The sequence below is a fragment of the Polyodon spathula genome, chromosome 9 (assembly GCF_017654505.1).
Source record: "Polyodon spathula isolate WHYD16114869_AA chromosome 9, ASM1765450v1, whole genome shotgun sequence".
NCBI lineage: Eukaryota > Metazoa > Chordata > Actinopteri > Acipenseriformes > Polyodontidae > Polyodon > Polyodon spathula.
In genome coordinates this window covers 30767122-30784199 of record NC_054542.1, presented here as the reverse complement: position 1 = coordinate 30784199, position 17078 = coordinate 30767122, and the positions used below count along the sequence as shown (strand labels likewise).

The following is a 17078-nucleotide window of genomic DNA, read 5'->3' as shown; positions in this document are numbered from 1 at the left end:
GTTGGTGTTGGGGTGTAAATAAAGATTGATTTGTTTTTAACGTAAGTTTGGCAGGGACAGGATTCAATTTATCCCTACAAACAATCAGGTTAGTTAATTGAGTGCTTGTTGAGGAAGGGTCACATGTATTTGTAACTGAAGGCGAATGTCCAGAATACATGTGCTTATTTAGTTTGAACCATTTATTTTGGCCCCTGTGCTGTGTTTTTTTGTTTGTGTTTATTTTGTGTTTTGTTAATTAAAGTGTGCTTTGCGCATACAATTGCAGTTTTCTTTCTCTGGGTTTACTTCCTGCCGGTAACCAGCCTTGGCCATGACGCTATCCTCATAGTTAGCAACTAAAATTTGTCTTCAAAATGACTACAAAGGTGTTTAGTTGTACCACTGCTCCTTGTCTTCAGAAATGGCTTCCAAGCTATTGGTGCTGTACCATGTTCTTCAAATTGCTCCTCAGAGGAGCCCAGTCTTGTTGTCTTAAGAAGTCCTTACTGCTTTACTAAAGATGCTAACTGTATAACATAAAATTCACCCAAGTATTGCATAAGGTTATTGTTTACTAGGGTTAACGAAGAAGAGAGGAGAACCGTGATATAGAGTAAAAATCTATGTGTGTATGTGTTTAGATAACACATATCTTATCGTATAAGTGTTAGCTTAAATACTGTTTTAGGTATATTTAAAGTACTTCTTTTGTTAATGTGATTGCATCCAGTACAATTTGATTTGCCCTTAGGAACCTATGAAAGAGATCCTATTGTAATTTTGGTAACCTGTGGTATTCATTGTGAAAGTTATTTTGTACCTTGGTGTACTTCTTGATAGCAACCTCTTCTTTGATGCCCACATCTACTCCGTGGTCAATTCTTCCTTCTACCATTTTCAAAACATCTCCAAAGTTCGTCCCTACCTTTCCCTCCCTGATGCGGAGATACTTTGTCATGCATTTGTCTCCTCTCGACTCGACTACTGCAACTCTCTATATGGTTGTCCCCCGGCACGCACCATAAACCGACTGCAGCTAGTTCAGAATGACACTGCCAGGATCCTCACCAGATGTAAAAAACATGATCACATCACCCCCTGTCTTACCAGGCTGCACTGGCTACCTGTAAAGTTGAGGATTAATTTCAAAACTCTCCTGCTCACCTACAATGCCCTTCAACACATCGGTCGTGAGTACCTCCTCAACCTGCTGACCAACTGTGTCCCTGCCCGCAAGCTGAAGTCCTCCGACTCTGGCCTGCTTGTTATCCCCAAGCAAAAGTGCACCACACTTGGAGAACGTTCGTTTTAGCTTCATGGCTCCGACTCTTTGGAACTCTCTCCCAGCTTCGGTGTGTGATTCTCCCAACATCACTCGCTTTAAATCAGCTCTCTAACACTCCTGTTCTCTCTTGCTTAAGCCTGATATCTGCTTTTAGCTGCTGTGTTGCTGCTACTAATTCACGTATTTTTACTATCATGTATTATGCACTTCACTGTATTTAATGTACCATTTCATGTATTATGCTACTATCGTGTATTATGCACTTTCCACTGTATTTAATATACTGTTTCATGTATTATGCTACTACCATGTATTATGCACTTTCCATGTATTTAATGTATTATGCATTTAGATTTTTTTAAAAAAAATTTTTTTACTGTATATCACTTATTATGCATTTCTCTGTGTTTGAAGTATTATGGATTTTCTTGTTGTTACTGCACCTTGTAAAGTGCTTTGTGATGGTGGTCCACTATGAAAGGCGCTATATGAAATAAAGATTGATTGATTGACTTTAGAGAATGTTTTATATGCAATACTGTAGGAGTTAGTGTTGCACATACTAGTGAAGAATAGCTTAGATGTGGAATCAGATATATCTCAATGTGTATTTGTTTGTTTTTGTGTATGGTAAACTGCATGTAATGACACCGATTTCACATCCCATTACTCTTGCTGAACACAGGTATAACAGAGCCATCACATCTGCTCGAAGTGCCATTGAGCGCACATTTGGACTACTGAAAACGTGTTTCAGATATGTTGATCACTCAGGTATAACACTACCGTGCAGTCCTCTGAAGGTGTGTAATATGTACAGTACTGTGGTATTGCATGATGGATAAGTATCTGCCTGTACTTCTCAGCATTGAGGAGACCATTAATTCTGACCAAATCCCCAATTCCATTTGCAGAAATGCAGCCCCAAACTTGCAAGGAACCTCCACCATGCTTCATGTTGCCTGCAGACACTCATTCGTGTACCGCTCTCCAGCCCTTCGGCGAACAAACTGCCTTCTGCTACAGCCAAATATTTCAATTTTGATTCGTCAGTCCAGAGCACCTGCTGCCATTTTTCTGCACCCAAATTCCTGTGTTTTCATGCATAGTTGAGTCGATTGGCCTTGTTTCCACGTTGGAGGTAAGGCTTTTTGGCCGCAAGTCTTCCATGAAGGCCACTTCTGACCAGACTTCTCCGGACAGTAGATGGGTGTACCAGGGTCCCACTGTTTTCTACCAATTCTAAGCTGATGGCACTGCTGGACATCTTCCGATTGCGAAGGGAAGTAAGTATGATGTGTCTTTCATCTGCTGCTGTAAGTTTCCTTGGCCAACCACTGCGTCTACAGTCCTCAACGTTGAACGTTTCTTTGTGCTTCTTCAAAAGAGCTTGGACAGCACACCTGGAAACCCCTGTCTGCCTTGAAATTTCTGCCTGGGAGAGACCTTGCTGATGCAGTATAACTACCTTGTGTCTTGTTGCTGTGCTCAGTCTTGCCATGGTGTATGACTTTTGACAGTAAACTGTCTTCAGCAACCTCACCTTGTTAGCTGAGTTTGGCTGTTCCTCACCCAGTTTTATTCCTCCTACACAGCTGTTTCTGTTTCAGTTAATGATTGTGTTTCAACCTACATATTGAATTGATGATCATTAGCACCTGTTTGGTATAATTGTTTAATCATACACCTGACTATATGCCTACAAAATCCCTGACTTTGTGCAAGTGTACCTAGAAGAATTGATGCTGTTTTGAAGGCAAAGGGTGGTCACACCAAATATTGATTTGATTTAGATTTTTCTTCTGTTCACTCACTTTGCATTTAGTTAATTGATAAATATAATCTATTAACATGTCTATTTTTGAAAGCATTCTTAATTTACAGCATTTTTTCACACCTGCATAAAACTTTTCCACAGTACTGTGTGTGTGTGTGTATATATATATATATATATATATATATATATATATATATATATATATATATATATATATATATATATATATATATATATATATATATATATATATATATATATATATATATATATATATATATATATATATATATATGTGTGTGTGTGTGTGTGTGTGTGTGTGTGTGTGTGTGTGTGTGTGTGTCAACCTCAGGCTGGAACTTATATCGAGAGGGAACTAATAACCTATTGTTTGTCAATAGCATGTACAACCTAAGATATAAGGTCCCTGCACAAAGGAAGCACTTTCCTGTCTCAGGGAGAAGTGTTACCAGTGCTTGGGAGGCTGGATATCAAGTTAGAGGTAGCAGAGATTCATGACATGGTCCAATAGGGTCAACAGGAACACAGAATGAAAGTTATAGATGTTTCCTGTTGACACTGCTATGCCCTTGATTAACTGGTTGCATTTGCTGTTAGGGGTATAAATTCTTTCTGGCTAGCCGGACAGACACCTATCTCAAATGCCAATAAATCACTGCTTCTACCCAACCTACAACAAACTAATTAACAGACAAGTGCTCTGGGTCTTTCGGTTCATCTTTGTGTAAAGTAATATTGCCATAGGAAATGTATTAGATAACAGTTTCTAGTAACAATGCCACATCCTGTTGTATTCTTCTGGTAGCGTTTAGGTGTTATTAGTTATTATGTATTTCCTATTTTTCCAACATATCAGCGCATATAGTGAAATAATTGTAAAGCAAACAAAAGAGGCTAGCAATTCAGCAGTACCTTCAGGAAAAAGTGTTCACGCAGCAAAAAAAAAAAAAAAGAAAAAAAAAGATACTCTGAACTGTGGCTTTGAAGATTTTTTTTTTTTTTTAATCCTTCATCGTTTGAGTAGAATGATTAAAGCTTCATAAAACCAAACTAATCTATTCATCACAAAGAAGTCACTGTCTGTCTCCCAGCGGCTTTTTTTTACCAGTAATTTAGCCATGGTGCTCAGAATACCAAACCAAAGTGGAAACAAAGCTGTTACCTTACGAGGTCAATGACTCTCTCCCGAGCAGCTGTGCTGACAGGCTCCTCATTTATCATGATGATCTGATCGCCTGGTACAAGTTTGCCTTCAGAGGGCCCCCCTGAAGAAAAATAATTTAAAAAAACACGGTTTAGTGTTGCATCGATCAAAAGAGTCACAGAGAAAGAGAAGTATTTTATTGACAGCAAAAAAAAAAAAGCACATGCACAGTGAAAAATCATAGACATTTTTACCTTCAATGTAGTTATAGGGTCAGAGATCAGCCTAAGAGATCAAATTGATATACACGTCACTGTCTTAGTGACCCTAAGTTAAGGACGGAAAGATGGAGTCAAATGGGTCTAGCAGTGGTTTGCTAGGCTTTATCTAGGGTTACAGAAAAAGTTATAATTCCTTAAATTCATTTTCTGATACTGTTTATGTGGAGTAACTAGGGATCTGCAGGGAATGGCACTACTCCCCTATATGTTGTCTTTCACATCAGTTATTATGATCTCATAAACATGGCATAGGGACTATCTAGTGGTGTACTGTTGTATTAATGCAACTAACTGCAAATTGAGAAGAAGGACACTGTCACATTACTTGCACTTTTGAGGGAGTATAGACCTGATATTACAGGTATTCCAAGAGATAATTACTGAAATATCTGGTGCACATGTGTGACGCTGTAATTTAAGCATGTCTGTCTAAGTAGTGATCTTGTTAAATACTGAAAGAAAGATTTTAATATACACTGTGGCATTTCAACATGTATCACGGAACACTAGAGGACATTTTATCTACCGTGGCAACATAGACTCAACGCTGGGGTCACCACACCTTAAACAAAACAACTGAAACCACGTCTGTATATTAATGTCCCTTTGATAAGTTAATTTCAGGCATACACTGCCAGTTGAAAATATAGATGCAGAGGGAATGATGCACAGGCTGTAGTTTTATCTTAAAATGGGAATTCAACTAGTAAAAAATAATTCTTATCTCTCTTTCTGAGCAGGAAGGAATGCTGAAGCACCCGCAATGTGAAAAATTAATCAAAGTCCAGTTTTGATGGTGTGCTTCTTTTTAAAATATACTGAACACAGCAATCTTTTTTCATGGTCGGTCTTGTTACTTTTTTTTTTTTTTACCACATTCATGTTTTACAAAAGCTGGTGGTGGGGAGAGCACTTTACAACTGCTATTTATAACTTAAACAAATGTAGCAGTACAGTCAGCTATTCAGCTTCCAGCAGTTGTGGGCTTCTAACAGAGATTAGAAAATGATTCAGTATCATCAGCCAATCAGCTTCCAGCTCTAGTGGGCTTCTAATAGACAGTAGCCTCCTGGAACGTCACCGCATCAGCTGTAAATCAAACTTAAAATCAATCCATTTTTTTCATTTTAACTTGCTGTAATGAAAGTCCAGTTCGTATCTATTGGACAGCAAATACTAAACATACATAAATAGTCTAAGTTTGTTTTATTGTCCATCAAAACCAGCCAATCAATACTTTGCACCTATACCAGCAACGGCCGAATCAGCCAATCATAGCCTGTCAGCTCGACTGGAGCTAAGCATCTTTCAACAACAACAAACTGAGACACGGACAATTAGGTAATACTGTTTCAGTTATCTGGAAATATAAGATAAGCTATGAGCAGCTCTGACAAGGAAAAAAGTTATTTGTTTCATTTTTTTTCTCTATTTATATGTCCGTGATGCTTTGCAGACATTTTTGGAACTATTTTCCTAAAATGTTTTTCAGCGGAAGGTTACCTGACAAATCATTACAAGTTGGAGGCACAACTAAATATTAAAGTGTTTTTTTTTTTCTTAAAGAAAAATGAGAAAAAGTGTTTTCAGATATCTCGGGGCACATAATTCCAGTCCAGCCTTCATCGACGGGCACTATCGCTTAATTAATTTTATATATATTCAAATGATTAGAAGTCACATTCTATTTAAAACCAAACAGCAGCAACTGCATTTTAATTCTGTTAAGAATGTTACCTTGTGCACAAATACAAGTTACCATAGTGGTAATACTAATGCCAATAAAAACATATAAACAGCTAAAATATTTTGCTAATCATTTTGGTTCTAATTTTAGCTTCAGTCAAGAGTAGCTACAGTTCTTAAAACCATGTGCAAGCCCTTTGAAGAATGCATGACACATGGTAGCAAATATTTTCTGTTTGCTGAATAAAATATGACTGCCAAAATATATTTTTGAATATTCCTTTTAATTTATCGGTAATTTTAAATGTATTTTATTTAAAGTGCATTGTCTGAGCATTTAAATAAATATTTTGCTGTATTCTACTATTGCTTTGAATTATAATTCTTTTATGTATCTTGTTGATTTTACCCTTAAAGGAATCCATATTCACGTTTTTCGTATTTGCTCTTACTTGAAATCATTCTTATCCATTTATCATACTGACTATGTGCTCTTAATGGAATTTACTCTATAAGCAAATATTATTACTATAAGTTTAACGGCTCTTTGTCAAATTCACTCTTAAAAGTCATTTTTTATTTTGCTCTTATTTGAATTGTATCTTATTTTTTTTACTGATTTTACTGTTCTTTATAACAGGTGATAGTGTGTAATGTGAGATTTTGCAATGTGATACTTTGTATTGTGATACTTTGTAACAATTGCTAAGAAATAAATAATAATAATCCTCTTCCGCTGACATCATCCAGATCCTGGATTACTATGACATTAACAAGTATAAGTACTCTGCATACATATTCACAATAACCTCCAGAACACCTGAAATTATGCTAAAGGGTTCATCAAACATTGAAGAAAGTGTAACACCTGGCATTGCTGTCAAACTCCCTCTTAACTGAGCAAAATTCCTAACGTTGCCACTGTGGTTCCAGTTCTAAGGAAAGCAGTGTAAAATTGCTGTCCCCTGTGAACACTTGTATACTCTTAGTATGTACTGTATTCAGTCCCTTACTCTTATAAAAGTTTCACATAGTAAAAGCATAGCGAAGTGTAATAAGGCGTTGTGAAAACTTGGTAACACATAGATAAGCAATGTAAAGCACACAGAGGTGTGGTAAAGAATGTTAAAAAACAACATAGCAAACCATGTTTTGTTAATGCAAAGTATAACCATAGAAAAGGCATGGGAGAACTGCAAAGTACTGTGCAAATTTACTGTGGTAAACTTGTATAAGGGTACAGCTGTCAAACTGTAAATTGGGTGCTTTAGAACAGCTCTTCATGACAGTGAACCAGTACTCTATCTAGTCTAAGGATGATCTGTTGTTTCTTTCGTTGTCAAGGAAACTGTTTAGTTCTCTGGGTGTCTGAAGTGTTTTCAGGTGGAGAATATGTAAATGCATTTGGATATCACTAAGAAAGATTTCAGATTCATTTAAGTATAATAATTTAAATTGTATTCAATGTTGTTGTTGAGCTAGGGATTCTGCTGTGTCATTCAATTCGATTTATTTATTTATTTTCATCAATATGGAAAGCATTAACTGTATGCTTGCTAGTTTGTGTCCAGATGAATTTTACCATAGACAAAATTGTATTAAAGAAGTGACAACCAAGCCTTTACAGTTATTTTTGATTGAACATTGTTTGCAGTGCAGTGTTACCTGGTGTGACGGAGCGTACGACCACAGGTTTCTCACTACCTGCCACGAAACCAAATCCCAGCACAGGGTCTCTTCTCATCTCCACCTTGCGAGGGGCCGGAGGAATGAGCTGGTTTCCCTCGAATTGCACTTCTTCAAACGAAGGGGTAGGGGTCATGTAACTGCAAGAAAGAAAATACAAAATATGTTGTTAACTTTCAGTATCTTTATTTAACCACCATTTCTAAAGGATCCTTAATTTTCTGTTGTGTATCATGGTGGTGTACGGCACTGATGTAGATAATAACTTGCTTTCCCCAGCATTGTCAATAGTGATGAGATGGATGAAGTTCAATCTTCTGAAAAGCATTCAATTCTCCAGAATGCCTCTGCTTGTGCTTTTATCAATGACAGTGATAGTCAAAGTTGTGAACAGACCAGGTCCTAAATTATAATGAAGTCAAAATTAAGACATAAGTCATTGAGATGGATATGCTGTTAATGTTGTTTTTGTAACGGTACTTTCCTTTGTGGGAACAATTAGATAATATTTTGTAATGTAATGTCTGTTTTTTTTTTTACATTGAATTATTATTAAGGTAGTTTGACAAAGTCATGTTTTTTTAGAAAGAACACCTAGTTATTTATTTTGATTATTGCCTGAGGTCATATTGTGTTTTCTTCAGTACCCAAGACTGCTAACCTGTCAAACTAAGCTGCTTGAATTTTTTGAGGATGCAACATCGACAGTGTATATTGCAGTATGACATGGTTTATTTAGATTTCCAGTAAGTCCCGCATAAAAGATTAATTCTCAAACTGAACGGAGTAGGGATTCAAGGAAATGCATGCACATAGATTAGGGAGTGGTTAACATGTAGAAGACATAAAGTACTGATTAGAGGAGAAACCTCAAAATGGAGTGAGATAACCAGGGGAGTAACACAAGGATCAGATTTAGGTCCTCTGCTATTCCTAATCTACATTAATGATTCAGATTCTGGTATAGACAGCAAACTTGTTAAATTTGCAGACGACACAAAAATAGGAGGAGTGGCAAACACTGTTGCAGCAGCAAAGGTCATTCAAACTGATCTAGACAAGATTCAGAACTGGGCAGACACATGGCAAATGACAATTAATATAGAAAAGTGTATGGTACTGCACACAGGCAAAAAAAAATGTGCATTATAAATACCATATCAGAGATACTGAAATTGAAGAAGGAATCTATTAAAAAGATCTAGGAGTTTATGTTGACTCAGAAATCTCTTCATCTAGACAATGTGAGGATGCTATAAAAAAATGGCCAATAAATTCTCGGATATACAGTGAAAAGTATTGAATTTAAATCAAGGGAAGTAATGTTAAAACTTTACAATGCATTAGTAAGACCTCATCTAGAACACTGTGTTCAGTTCTAGTCACCTCACTACAAAAAGAAAGAGTGCAAAGAAGAGCGACCAGAATTATTCCGGGTTGAAAAGGCAAGTCATATGCAGACAGGCTAAAAAAATTGAATCTATTCAGTCTTGAAAAATATAGACTATGCGGCCATTCAAGCATTCAAAATTCTAAAAAGTACTGACAATGTTGACCCAGGGGACTTTTTCGACCTGAAACAAGAAACAAGGACCAGGGGTCACAAATGGAGATTAGATAAAGGGGCATTCAGAACAGAAAATAGGAGGCACTTTTTTTTTTTTTTTTTTTTTTTTTACAGAGAATTGTGTGAGTCTGGAACCAACTCCCCAATAATGCTGTTGAAGCTGACACCCTGGGATCCTTCAAGAAGCTGCTTGATGAGATTCTGGATTAAATAAACGACCAACAATCAAATGAGCAAGATGGGCCAACCTTTCTTATGTTTTTACTCTTCATTATTTAATTGGTATTATTTCATTTGTATACGCATATTCATTTTCAGTTGAGGACTCTTCACACACCACCATTGTGAAATGTATCCTACCTTGTCACATGTGGTGTGCAGAAATAATATAGTGCCCCTCGTGACCCAGACGTGGGACACTACAGTTAAAAAAAAAAAAAGTTAAAAAAAATATATAAATATATATATATATATATATATATATATATATATATATATATATATTATGACATAACTATATATAGTATGGGTTAATACCTGGACAAATCGTCTCCCTCACCCAAAAATAAAAAAATGTTTGGGGTTAAAGAGGCGCCTACTTACAAAATCCCAAGGGTCACAAAAGGGATTAAATGGGCACCCCGACAGAAGATCCAGGACCACCATGGCCGAAGGAGGTGGTGAGGGGACCACCTCCACCACAATCCCTACCAACTCGCCCACCAACCCACCCACAAGAATCCGGAGGGAGAAAAACAGACAAGAAGGAAGGGGGTTGTGTTTCAAGGGGAGCGGTGACCGGTGGTGACCACGTTTGTTGTTACATGGGGGGAGGTGTATGGCAGGGTAAAGGCTCTGCTTGTGTAAATAGTATGTGTGGGAATGTAATTATAGCTTCAGTGCAGCTTTCTTGTGTCTAAGTCTCTCTTCCTGCCGGTAACAGCTTAGGCCATGACACTACGCAGTCACAATCCCACAGCTGCAGGGAAAAGATCTCTTCACATGATAAACCTAAATTGCATCTCTAACTCAGGGGATACCAAATACAATCGGATAGGCAGGTCCTAATAAAGTGGCCAGCTAGTTAATTTAATTATAATAACTTCACTATGATATATCACTTTACCTATTTGTGATTTGCCATGGTGCCCTGTGCTTTACGATGCTTCTGCACTTTTATTATGTTCTAATACTTAGCTATGCTTTAAAATGTAAGAGCCTGTATCCTATTAAGTTTGCACCCTGTGGTCAATGTATTAACTTGTTAACATCAAGTGTTTTTATCTTGTTTCTATTTGATTTTCAAGTACATCTTTCCATCTTTTTTGTTTACATTGCCTACAAGCCAGATATACACCAAGCAATCTACTAGTAACTGCATAAGGAAACAAAAGGATTTTTTTAAAAAACAAAGTTAATTGACTTTAAACATTAATAATAACGTGTTTGCCTTTTAATTGCATTGGTGGGGTTCGACTGCTTCTTACCAGCACTGCAGACAGAAGCTAGTTAAGTCACATAGCCGTACCAGAGATAGAGCCTTTTGTCTATGCTATATTGCAAGCCAATGTGACCACAGGACAGAATGGAAATTACTCCTCTTTGCTTCCTATCATACATTTCACAGAAAAAAAAACACAGGTGTGTATACATGTGTAGTTTATGTGCTTAGAGTTTCTGTTTTCCGGTATTTGTTTATTTTAGAAAGTCTTTTTATTGATGACCAAAAATCTGTGTTTATCAAGGGTTTAATTTTTGTAAGTTTTGATGCGTTGAGGAATCCAGAAAACTGCTCAGATCAAATAACAGTACAGATGGGAATCACAGTGTGTGCTTTACCTCTATTGCAGCAAATTATAGTAAACTGCACCATGAGCAGGATAAGTCAACACAGAATGTTGGTGGTGTTCTTTCACTGTTTATAGGGAAATCATCTGCTTTTTTGTGATTTAAACCTCAAATCACAATTTATGATATTTCCTTTGCAGCAAATAGGATAGTTCTAATCTCACAGTTTTTTTTTTTATTTCCCATTTGATTTTCCACTTCAGTGAAAGATTCAGAGAATTAAGAAAGGGGTGGATATAATTAATATATTGTACGGGGGCATTCAGAATTTCAGAAGTTCAATCTGTTACAAATGACTCCGCTTCACAGGTTCCTTGAGTTGTGTAGAGAGAAAACACTACAAATAATTAAAAAAAAAAACTCTGGAACCCTTAGAAATTCTTTTATAATAAGAAGCCTTTTACTTAAAGCTGTGCCAACGCATTTAGGCTAAGACCTGCACTATACTGGAAACTGAAAATCTCTCTTACCATGCATGCACCTGTTTAACCATCCCTGAATGTCTTCTCATCAAATGTACAGTATGCATGTAACACATGTTTAGTTATAATTATACTGTTTGTTTTTATATTTTGCTTTATGTATTATATTAGTGTAATTTATTACTAGTTGCTTACATTTCCCTTCTGTTTCATGCTTGACGCTGTCAGCCTGTTAATTTTACTTCCCTCGCAGCCCCCCTCCCCCACGCACACACCAGTCAATTACCTGCACGAGAAGATATCGCTTTCCTCACCGGTTTGTGATTGACTGATTAATCTCCCTTTTAAAAAGGAGATATGGAGAGAAAATGAAATGCAAGCTGTTGTTGTAAAGCTGCTATTCTATAAATGGGCGGACTGATGGAACTTGTGTGGTGCTCACTGGTATTGGCACCTGTACAAGATAGTGGTCGTGGTAAAGACTTGGTGAGCCAGTCCCTTGTTTGGACATTTTAATTTTGGTTAGGAAAAGTACATAGCAGATTGTATTTGGTATTTTCTCTCTCTCTCTCTCTCTCTCTCTCTCTCTCTCTCTCTCTCTCTCTCTCTCTCTCTCTCTCTGAGTTCCGTTTGATCAGTGCTGTCAGGTTTATCTCTGTACTGCATGTGTGTTGTATGTATTTAGTTTGTGCATGGCCAGCACGCTTGTTTTAAATGTACATTACTTTTGGGGGTTGTTTTTAGATATATTTGTTTATGAGATATCCTTGAGGGGGCGGGTTATTAAAGTTGTATGTCTACTATAGTATGAGATTGCTTCTGCATGGCAACTGGTATTGTTAATTAAGATTGCTGCAAACTTATATTATTAAATCATACTATAGTTGTTAATGTGTACTATTGCCAACTTTGTATTGTTGCTGCTAAATCATACTATAGTTACTGCTGTAATTTCTGGCTGCTAAATTAGAAATTTTGCTGCTATCTATATTGTTAGAAAGATGCTGTTGAATCTAAATCATTAGTTTTACCCACGGCTAGAGGGGCTGTTGTAGCTTAGTTTCAACTGTTTATTTTTATTTATATTTGAAAAAGCACTGATTGTTAGTGTAAATGCGCATTTATTATTTGAATTGTTTTCTTTATTATTTAATTTTAGTTTGCATATTAACTCACTGGATTCGTTGCGTTTCTTTTGTTTTAATTATTATTGGAGTTTTTGTTTTTCTTTGTTTTGTTTTGGGTTGACCACAGGCAGTGGAAACTGGTTTGCCTCAGCACTCAAGCAAACAATTATAATTGTAATGGTTTTGCCTCTCTCTATACACCCTCAAGTATTTTATTGTGGACTGCCCAATAAGAATTGTAATTCTCTATTTGTAATAAAAACATACTGCTTTTTAATACTGTCTCAACTGGCATTTGTTCTGGCATGGAGAGGGCTCTCACTGAAACCCCCAATTTTCCCTTTCCAGTCCGATGTCGGACCCTGTCTGACATCATTTAAAAGACATAAAGCACAGGTCTCTGGTTGTTTTTACTCAGGAAAAAGCAGAGAGAAAACCTTTCAATGGTCGAGTGAGACTGACAGGAGCCGAATGAAACCAAAAAAAGGGCGTATCTCATAGCCACATGCACTGCAGAGATAACATGGACATAGAAAATAAAGGAGATAGCTGCTTCTGCATCCAGCGCTTAAAGAATATCAAAGACATTTGCAAAGCTTTTTGAGATGTTACAGTAATAAAATGTCGAAATAGATTGCATTATTTAGGAGTTTGGTGATGAAACAAGCGATCAGGAGAGGATTTATCAGTATGCATGTCTATAAAGAGGTATGTGAAAAATACAGCGAACAAGGAGTGGGGCTTGGCTGGAGATACAGTACTGAGTGTCATTTTGTGATTCATTGCCTGCTAAACCTGTTTTACTCTGAAAAATAAATATTTGAAACAGCGCGTGTAAAATAAACAGCGCTTGTGAAAATAAATTGGACCTGGCGCGCCTGACAAGTGCTGAATAAATGGACTGCAAAAAAGTGCTGAATAAATGACGACCTGCAAAAGAATTAATATAACTTATATATATATATACTATATATATATATATATATAATATATAGATCTATAATAATATATAGTTATACACTATCAACATGTGTCTATTTAATAATTTAAAACCCCAATGACGTAATCGTGTTACACGATTCCTGATCCAGTGTTTTTCAATTCTGTGGGTTTTTTTTTTTTTTTGCTAATCTGTATTATGACCTTGTCCCAACATTGCAAGAATAATCTGACCAAAAAGAGGAAAGGATTATACTGTTTTAAATGTACTATTGCTGACTCAGTTGCCTAACCTGTTATTTGATAAAGCCTAAAACAAATTGTTCTAAAACAATGGGGGAGAAATCCAATTGCCATTCTCTGATTGTATCACTCTGCATATACTGAAGATAAATTATTTCATAGAATCAGCACATGTTTTAAATCAAAGCCTGGAATTCTCAAAGTGCTTCGAAAATTGAACAGAGCTTTATATCCTGTTTCACATTTTAAAATGATGAACATGGTTTAAGTTGAGCGTTAAGGAGTCTTTTAAAATCTTTTTCTATTTTTATTATTTTTGCTTTGGTATGCTGCTCCAAAAACTGCCCTTAAAACAATCATGTATAAAGTGACACACACCTTACAAACACAATTCTTTCTGCTACAACAAAAAGAAAAGATGGCAGTTAGTATAAACCTGGCACAATCCGGTCTGCTCAAGCATCGGCAACTTTGATTTCCCCAGACAACAGCATCACTAAGCAAAAAAACCTCCACCACCACAGCAGTAAGAAAACAGCACCACCAACTGGATGGGAGACTAAAACCCCCTTTCACATTAGCACTCCTATCCGAGTCCCAACTTGGGTTCTGGCTGCCCGGGTCACAATCCCGCATAGTGGGAAATCATGTACCCGGGTCAGCAGTGACCCACCTCAGGATGTTCATTCGTATAGTGAACGAAGTAAAAAACAGCCATGCCTGCGTGATGGTTTAATTTCCACAAGGAACATTACTGTTTAGCCATATTTCTATTGATTGAGACACACCATGAGCCAGATTGCAGCAATGATGAAGAAACAGAGAAGCTTGGATTGAAGTGTCTGTAATAAGGATGCCATCTGAACAGATGAAATGCTTATCATTTGTATAATTTGTATAATTTTCCTGTGTAAAGATTTAGTCTTATTGGCATTCTATATATATATATATATATATATATATATATATATATATATATTATATATATTGGGTTACACCACATATAACATATGTGTACGTTGTACACATTTTAATACTACAACTAAAATTTATAATCTGATGATAATCATAATCAAATTACTTTTACTTTCTATTAAGAAATTAGCTTCGGTTGGCAAACATCAGCCCTAATTTATTTCTGCTCCTGCAAGTAAATGGGTGCTTTGAGGTTAAAAACTTAATTGCTTGTTTATCATTCTGGTCTTACAGCTCTGCTGAATATTGGCATGTAGCCGCATCTCATAACAACTAAGCCATTTGTATTCCCTTGAATCCAGATATTTACAGAAGGATTCAGTTGATTAAGACTGGCACCAACATTAAAAATGTCCAGAAAGTCATTATAAGTGAACTAACATTATTATTATTATTATTATTATTATTATTATTATTATTATTATTATTATTATTAATAATAATAATTTTATATTTTTTCTTTGAAACAATTCTATTTAAATAAACCATTGGACACCAGACTGTGTCCACGGTTGTTGCCAATATAATAATGATAATAATATTATTATTATTATTATTATTATTATTATTATTATTAATAATAATAATAATAATAATAATAATAATAATAATAATAATAATAATAATAATAATAAATGTATTTTGTATAGTGCCTTTCATTAAAAGAAATCCCAAGCGCTTTACCATTTCACTGATTAATTAAAGATGTGCAGCCTGACGAGGCAGCCTATAATTTGTCATCTTAATCCTGATGCAAGTTCCGACTGCTTGTGAAAATGAACAAATAATCTTTCATGGCTGTTCTGAAGAGCACAATGTGTTTGATCAAGCTCTCAAAGTAACTAAAGAGGTGCTGAAATCATTGCAGACAGCTCTCCAGTGAAATTACTGATTCATCTCCCATGTTCTCATTTAAATGGGCACAAAAATGTCAAATCAATATGAAACCTTTTTCTGTTTCAAAACTGGAGCACAACATGTCTTTTATTCCAAAACAAGCATTTTAGAAATCAAACAAGATGTACTGTATAGCACAGTTTCAGTTTCTTTTATACTTGGTAGTGAGTACATAATAATAATAATAATATCTTTATATGGCGCCTTTCATAGTGGACCACCATCACAAAGCGTTTTACAGAGGAAGGCTGTGAACTGAGCATTACACGTAGAGTCACATACAATAGGACGTTGATTTAACATCTCATCTGCAGGATGGAGCATAAGAAGATTAAGCTCAGGGTCACACAGTGAGTGAGTCAGTCAGTGGCAGAGGTGCGATTTGAACCGGTGACCTTCTGGTTACAAGCCCTGAACCACTAGACCACACTGCCTCCTATGCATACATACTATACATATATACATACATAATACATTTGGACAAATTACATTTCCAGTGTAATAGATTTTCTGTGACAATAGCCATACGTTTTGTAGAAGGACAGAAGTGTGCTGCTTAATTAACAGTACACTACCCACCTGCTGTTGATGGCCACTGTCCCAATGCTGATTATTAAATGGCTCAGAATAATAGCATCATTCAAGCAATAGACTTGTTCTGGCATGGCGACCATAAGTTAATGTTTAGCAGGTCAGGTGTATCAGTGCAATACAATACTAACATTCTTTCAGTGTATTTGTAGTCACCTGTATCTCTTAGTGCAGACTAACAAAGGCTAGGTTTACAACAACTTTTGGCACCCAGATTGAAACGTTCTTTTTCTAGATTTGTGATGTCATCATACCATCATCGTATTACAGTTTGCTAGATTTTTGGAAATGTGCATTAGAACAGTACCAATTTGCTATGATTAACATTGCTCCATAGGTCAAAATATGTCCAATTTAAGGGACAAATTCCCTTAAATCAAAAATGCATTGTTAGCAATTTCACAACAGATTTCTTCGAATAATCTCAAAACAAGTTAATCTGTTTATACTGAACATTTTATACATAAAAATTATAGATTTATATATACTTTCATACTGTGGCTGATAAATCACTGAAATTGTGGCAACAAGCTGAGCTCTTCTTTTAGGTCAATCAGTACATTCTGAGCTTATAGTCCCCAAGATCATAGCATCGAATGTTACTGTT

At 36.1% G+C, this 17078-nt stretch overlaps 1 protein-coding gene across 2 annotated transcripts in view; it reads right to left on the bottom strand.

Annotated features, from left to right (window-relative positions):
- LOC121320670 (FERM and PDZ domain-containing protein 4-like) overlaps positions 1–17078 on the bottom strand; it is a 99617-nt gene that overhangs the window by 37429 nt on the left and 45110 nt on the right. For both annotated transcript variants that reach the window (XM_041259220.1, XM_041259221.1), the window contains exons 3-4: positions 7842–8002; positions 4228–4330 (exon numbers count right to left, since the gene is read on the bottom strand). In XM_041259220.1, coding sequence (XP_041115154.1) covers positions 4228–4330; positions 7842–8002 — 264 coding nt within the window. The remainder of the gene's footprint in view (positions 1–4227; positions 4331–7841; positions 8003–17078) is intronic.